The sequence below is a fragment of the Pteropus alecto genome, unplaced genomic scaffold (genome assembly GCF_000325575.1).
Source record: "Pteropus alecto unplaced genomic scaffold, ASM32557v1 scaffold185, whole genome shotgun sequence".
Classification (NCBI taxonomy): Eukaryota; Metazoa; Chordata; class Mammalia; order Chiroptera; family Pteropodidae; genus Pteropus; species Pteropus alecto.
Window position 1 is genome coordinate 2,573,858 of NW_006438088.1, and position 7,498 is coordinate 2,581,355.

General features: G+C 41.0%; 1 protein-coding gene across 5 annotated transcripts in view; it reads right to left on the bottom strand.

Moving 5' to 3' along the window:
• Nucleotides 1–3,213: 3,213 nt before the first annotated feature.
• Nucleotides 3,214–7,498, bottom strand: part of GRM1 (glutamate metabotropic receptor 1) — a 328,106-nt gene continuing 323,821 nt past the window's right edge. For 2 of the 5 annotated variants that reach the window (XR_001517211.1, XR_001517210.1), the window contains 2 exons: nucleotides 4,010–4,383; nucleotides 3,363–3,970 (listed from right to left, as the gene is read on the bottom strand). Coding sequence is in view for 2 of the 5 variants with exons in the window: in XM_006915340.1 (XP_006915402.1) it covers nucleotides 3,452–4,418 (967 nt within the window). In the remaining 3 variants the exon portion in view is untranslated. Of the gene's footprint in view, nucleotides 4,419–7,498 lie in introns of all 5 variants that reach the window. The other 3 variants (XM_006915341.1, XM_006915340.1, XM_006915342.1) reach the window with 3 other exon arrangements.

The window sequence follows — 7,498 nt, forward strand, 5'->3', positions numbered from 1 at the left end:
TGGAACCCTGAGTCTGATCATTTCTTCAACATCAGCCTTCCTCTATAGAGCTTGCTCCTACCATCTAAACACATCACGATCTCATGGATTTGGCCCTTGTACCACCTTGTTCTCTCTTTGAGTGACAGTTGGTAGATAGATGCTTAACTGTGCAGGCATCTTATGGCAAAAGATGTGAATAACAGAGGCTCCCTTGTTTTGAAGACCGGCGAAGTCTCCATTGAAATGTAAGAGAATCACGCTTGGGGTGAGCGAGAGGATATCAGCAAGGTAAGAAACCAGGTCTCCTAGAGTGTGAGCCAAGGAGAGAAAAGTCTTGTAGAGCACAGATAAAACAAATATGGGGGCTTTTAGATGCCATTGTCTCCAGAACTCTGCTGAAGATCCAGAAGTTTGTCAAGCCTCATGCATTCCATGAAAAAGACTAATGACAATGTTGCCATGGCACTGAAAATTTTAAATTTGGATTTCATTTTAAACTGTTAAAGCTTAAGTTACTGCCTTCCTCAGAATCAAACTGTGCTCTAATTTGTCATCTTTCTGGTCCACAGATTTTGTATGGTGCTCTCAACTTTCACTTAGAAGACAGGTTCTGAGCAAAATCAAACCATTGGAATTCTTTCTATTTCTAATAATGTAACTCTTACGAAGTATAGAGAAGGAACATACACATTTAATAAATAGAAAATGTTTATTATACAGCACTTTCAAGATTATTTGACAAAAAGCAGTAACAAGCCAAACGAAAACATTTCTACAAGAAGCTAAACAACGTGTATAAGCACATACATTAAGGTGAAGAGTTTCTGCCCTTTTGGTATAGAATATGTATGCGTCCATTTCCAATTTTGAACAATTATGATATAAGAGCTAGTACTCTATTGTAGTCAGGAAAACTTGTAATCATGATAAGAGGAGGCATTCAGAGTAATAATGCAACCACTGTTGAATGTATTCACCAAACGTCTCAAAAACCTCAGAACAAACTGACATATTATCTAAATGGGAGAAGCAGTTTTCCTGATCTATTTTTACTTTCAAAAAATCTGAATGCACAAGTCCTGTGATATAAAGGACATATGTTAGTGGCATCAAGATAAAAAAACAAAACAAAACATGCTTTCTCTTGCTAGTTTACCCATTAGTAGACCACCTATTAAGCATTGAAACCATCCATATTCTTCATTCTGTTTCATTACAATAAAAATATGGAACTAAAATTAATGTTTCAGTCATGAGATCTTTCTATCAAAAGTGTTATAAAATAATTTTTAAAGGAAAGGCAGTCCATTCTTGGTATGGAACTGACTAAACTTGGCAATAGACTATGGCGTGATAGGAGAAACGTGAGTCTCAGACATTGGGGTTGATATAAAATTCTGAACAAATGATGTGGTGGCTATTTAAAGATTCTACGATGATTTTGAGCTGAGAAAGCAGCAGCTTCAGCAAAGGGGGCATCTTAAAATATGACCGAACATAAAGCATAAACAAAGATACTTAAGGGGATAAGATTCATTCTACAAATAATAGAAGAAATCAAAACAGCAAGAAAAAGCTCTTTTATTAGTGGTAAAAAGGAGAAAGCAAACACGAAACAACTGGATTGCACATACATGGATATTGTACACAGCAAATAACAAAAAAAAAGAAGAAAAATTATGACAATAAAATATAGGAACAAAGGTCCATGGAAGTAAAAATTAAAAGAAAGCAAAAGTGATGAATAAATAATTTGAGAACTTATGAGCATTCTTAGAAGTTAGTATATGCTTTAAGCCTATAAAGCTCAAGTAGCTGTGGAAAATGTTTTTAAAAATCTAAAGTAACCTGGAATCATCTAAATGCTGTCATTTCAATCTTATGTTTTAATAATGACATGTGCAAGTTTATAAAACGTAGCTTTTTAATTGTTACCCACAGTTTTTTTGAACTTTCAGTATAACAAGTTTTCAAACCTGAAACTTCATTAATAACATATTCCCACATCATAAAATATCTGAAAAATAAGTTCCCTCTTAGAAGAGGAAGGATCATCTGAAAAACATTGCACCACAGCACTCAAACCTTCAAAGAGCTCCTGTAGATATTGGTGACAATGGTGTATAAACACTATAGAAACATAAACATATCTATATTGTATTAGAAAGACAATTTTCTAGTTGCAGCTAGATTGACATTACATTGCACAAATTTTATTATCACGTGTATACAAGAACACAGGAACACATTCACTCACTAGTTACAGGGACTTCTGTAACAATAGGAAAGAATTATTTGTCATTAAACATTTAATTTGCCAATAATAGTTGCTATGAGTACACCATTAAATTCAAAGATGGAGTTGTTTCTGTAGTACATAGGAGAAACATTGGCACCAAACACACATACTGCATCTTAGAAGTTCAACTGGTAAGTATTGTTTGCTACAGTAAATGGAAGGTAACGATTTTGCCACATGGTTTGTTTGTTCTCTTTAACTGAAGGGCAAAGGTGAGCCCCCTTGGCACAAACACAAGTTGATCCACAAAAGGTCTTCAGCCACTCTTAAAACAATCTCTTGTTCTAAACTTTTCCCAAAATTATTGATAACTGAATGTCAAATATGGAAGCTGATTGTGCTGACTGATTTTGTTCCAGGCTCCGTGCTTGTATATTATTGTCTTGCTTCTCATTCCGTCCTCCCTTAGCACTCCCAATGAAGCACTTTTTGGTGATGATTTTACTCTTATTCCTGTTTTCCTAAATAGAGAGAAATCATGAAGCAGCAGGCTGTCCATGCAGCTTTCTCCACGTGTGACAAGAAGGCTGGCACCGCATCGGGTGCAGAGGGTGAAGAGAGGTCCCTAACTGGGCCAGTTTGAGAGTCTACTGAAGACTAGGAGTCTGTGGACCCAGGAGGAAGCCCGGCTACGGAGAAATGAGCTGCTATCGCATCATCTGTTCCCTGGATGGTTCCATGCCCGCCCTTCCTTCACCCACCTGCTCTGTCCAGTCTCCACCATGTCCACAAGGAGTACCACGAATACCAAGAGGTGAACTCATGATTCAATGGGCTGGTCCTCGTGTGCTGCCCCTTTTCAAACTGACCAAGTGTATGTGGGCACGTATATCTATGCACGAGTGTCCAAAAGAGATTGTTTTTGTCGATTTCACTTTATTGATTTATTTTTGTGATAAAAGTTCTATACTCTATGGGATTGTGCTTTGTCAGAACTCCCTTTCTTCCCGGAGAAGCCTTGTCAGTCATTCAAGGATCGGAATCCTCGCCTGGATCCTTTTTGGCCTGCGGAGTACAGTGCCTCTCGCCTCACTTGGGGCCCTGGCAGCGTCCCCTCCCCTCCGGACTCCGCCCCTCCACTCCCCGGCTTCTCCTCCCAGCTTTCTGCACATCCCAGAGGTGCTGGTGCTCCCTGACTTCTCTTGCTTTTTCCATGTGGTCGCCCCCTCCCTACAGGGTGGAAGAGCTTTGCTTATAGTCCCTCAGAATGACGGAGGCGTAGGTCACGTTGGGAGGGGTGCAGAGCACCGACTCGGACACGGGGGAGCTGGGCACCGAGCTGCCCGAGGCCACCGAGTCGCGGAAAGGCGACGGAGGCGTCAGAGCAGGCGAATCCTCCGGGGCGGGTTTGCTGGCCGCCTGCGGGTCCTCCTCGTCCTCTTCCAGTTCGTCTTCCTCCGTGTTCCCTTCCCGTTCGTACAGGTACTCCTGGAGGAGCTTAAACCTCTCGCTGTCGTCCTCGTCCTCGTCCTCGTCCTCGGCTGCCGGGGACGCGGGCTCCTCCCCCAAGGTGCTCAGCTGCAGCGGGAGCATTTGCAGGTGCTGCGGGGGCGCCGGGGGCGGGTACAGGGGCCGCACCCCGTTCCCCGGAACCCCCGGGACTGCGAGCACCGCGTTGAAATCCGGGACCCCGGTGCCGAAATTGTTGACCATTCCCTGTAGCTGGTCCATTAAGGATTTCTGCTGCTGCTGCTGCTGCTGCTGCTGCTGCTGCTGCTGCGGCAGCGCCGGCGGCGGCGGCGGCTGCTGGAGTGGAGGGGGCAAGCCCCTGGGGATGGCGGGCTCGGCCAGGAAGAGGGGGGTCTCCTCTGCGGCTAGGTGCGGCAGCAGAGGCGGTGTGCTCACCGCGGTTGGCACGCGTCGGTGCACCACCATGGAAGGGCTGCTGGGGGCGCTGAAGCCAACCGTCTGGGCATCGTCCTCCTCCACGTTGTAAAGGGTCTTGGTGCTGGTATCTGAAAAGGTCAGGCTCTTGCCGGAGCCCTGGTAACTTTTAGTGAGGGGTTTGATGACGGCTGTTTGGTTGCAGGCCGTCTCATTGGTCTTCACGTGCACAGAGAGACGGTGCCACATGTGCTGTGCCTTGGGCACCTGTCTTCCACCTGGTTCAGACCATGACACAGACTTGCCATTAGAACTATGAATAAAATAGAGATGGATTTATTTGCAGACATATCATGCACATGGGATCAAATACATATAAATCATTTTGCAAACCCAGCTCAATGCAATTTCACTGGCCTCTCCTCTGTACGCCTGTCCTCCACACTCCAAACCTCCCCTTATCACAGATTCAATGCCAAAAGTTGCAGTGACCACAGGTTGCCTCTGAAACTGCAGCCAGTGATTCGTTCCACCTCAAGACAAGGCTGGACATTCTGACCCTGAGAAAAGTCATAGCAGAGAAATGCCAGTCTGTTGTAGAAGCAGCTAAATTCATTTAGGTCTAAGATTTCACAGATTTATTACACAATCACACATGCACAATCTAAGGCAATGATAAAACTGTTGCTCAATGCGAGCCTTTGAAAAATTCTAAAATGGATGGAGGAAACAAATTAAAAGAGAAATCTTAGTAACACATGAATAAGAGAATGTAATGAGGATAGCTCTTGCCTTCGTTCTTAGTCCCTGGAACAAATTAAAACCCACATGTAAAGCTACTCTCATTGTCCTCCAGGTTATAAAATCCACCCTCTCAGTCGCCCGTTCTGCTATGCAGGTATTTCCTGTCACCAGAGCAGCGTGCTCACATACATGGCATCTGTGCAGAGGAGAAAAAAAGCAGATGGTAGAAAAACCTAGACCCACGCTCCATTCAAGTGTTTCATAACTTTGATTTTCTTTTTATTTCAAAGCATTATTCCCGATACGTATAATGTATCACAATCCAGGGCTCTGCTTCACATCAGCCAGCTTGTCATACTGGGAACTTTTAACCGGGTGTGTTTGAAAAGAAGTAAAACCAAGAAGCCCTGGAAAATACGGATGTCCAGATCCTGCTTTAGTCCTCTGGTATAGTTTGGTGCAAATGAGACAAAATTAATATTCAGACAAAGCAGAACTTACTGAGATAAAGACCCCTCCCTGGCCTTTTCCTCACTGAGCTTTGGTGAAGAAAAATCCTAGGGCACCAGGACCCCTCCAGCCTTATCAACTTTCATCTGCATGGGATCATCATAAACCAACCAAATAGAATAGAAAAAGGAGGAAAAAAGATGAGATGTCTTGTGTGGATATATCTACAAATTCTATTCTGTATGTTGTAATAACTCTGGTCTTTCAGATTTTCAGCTTATTTTCTGTATAACTTTTAGCAGATGGTGGTACCTTACCAGAGCGTACTATTAATAACAACAGCGTTAACACTTAAATCAGTATTTTTTTCCTTCTGTTTTTTTTGTTTGCTTTTTTCTGTATCCATGAAAACATCAGAGAAAGTAGCACAATAATAACACATTTGTGACATTAAAATAAATAGGAAACATGAACATTTTTTCTTAGATGTGTAAAATAGATTTCTGTATCATAGTAATTTCTTTAGAAAAATGTAGGAAATGATTAATAGTTAATATAATGCTTTATTTAGTCATTTTGAAAATGTAAGAGTGAATACCTCGAAAATTATGTGAGTGTTACATTTATGATAACAATAATGTTTTGACATTTCATATTTTATCATCTTGAAAAGTGAAGTGAGCCAGATAAGTATAGATTCTTATAAAAATTCTGATATCTATTATAGAAAATTCTGGATATAAAGATTCTAAAATACATGTAACAGCTAAAATTTGATGTCATTATTTGGGGAAAAAAGTAGTTCCTCCATATATCAGATAATCTATACTGTATTTTTAACGATCTAAGAAAAATTTCATCTCCCAAAACCACTGTGTAAAAATTATTTCTTTTAAATATATGCTTAATATATTCCCTGAGACTCTATAAGTATTTGTAAATGCAGAATTACTAACTCATTATCTTCCACACTATCTTGTTAAAATACCCGACTCTCTTCCCAGTTGAGCAAACTAAAGAGCAGGATGGTGGTGATCCCAGCCAGAACAGGCAGCCAACCAGCCAGCCAAAGGCAAGACCAGAACCCACAGTTCCTACTCTGAGTTTGAAACTCTAGATGAGCTCACCTCCCACTTTCATCTTTCTCAATTTCCTCCATGCCCCACTCTACTCACACTGTTTCTCTCTTTATACATTCCGTACGCCTCTTCCAGAGAGTAGGAAACTGCCTATTTTGCCTCTTGCTTTGCTTAAATATGCTTTAGTGTTTCATCCAATCGCAACGACTTACATCCTCTTTCGACTACAATGGAAATTTTTTCCTTCTCCAAATACCTGCCTTTCAATGCTCATTAAGAAAATCCTTAAACTAAAAGGCTGCCTTGCATCTTCATTTAGCTGCATGTGTGTGTGTGTTTTAAAAAACAAGTCTCTTGAAAGCAAAAAGATATATGCACCCCTATGTTCATTGAAGCATTACTAGTAATAATCAAGATATGGAAGCAACCTAGATATCCATCAAGAGATGAATAGCTAAAGAAGACATAGTGTGTGCATATATGTATACATACATATATGTAATGGAATATTATTCAGCAATAAAAAATGAAATCTTGCCATTTGCGACAATATAGAAGGAACTAGAGGGTATTATGCTAAGTGAAATAAGTCACGTAGGAAATTGGATGATTTCACTTATATGTGGAATCTAAAAAAAGCAAAACACATGAATAAACAAAACAAAATAGAAACAGAGGCACAGATATAGAGAACAAGTTGCCAAAGGGAGGGGATCAGGGGACGGGACTAAAAAAGTAAACGTGCAAAAGGTCCCGAGAGAATGACTGAATGAATGAATGAATAAATAAATAAATAAAGTCCCTTGAGAGGCAGCCGGCCCCTGTTTCAACCAGCAGGCTTATCCACCCCCGACAAAACACTGCCCTGTCTCTACATATAATAGCAAAAGGGGCATCCTTGTATTCCTGGGACTTACTTTACTCACTCACTTTTATGAGTTGTTTTCCTCACTGTCCAGGAGTTCTACATGGGCCTCTTTTTAAATCATGTGGTTCCATTTGTTAAAGCTATTATCAATCACCTTGCAGACAGATATAATCACAATTTAGTTCTATTTTAATTCAATACCATTTTTATTCCTGTGGTAAGAGATTTTCACCCTGACCTTCAAAAATAGCA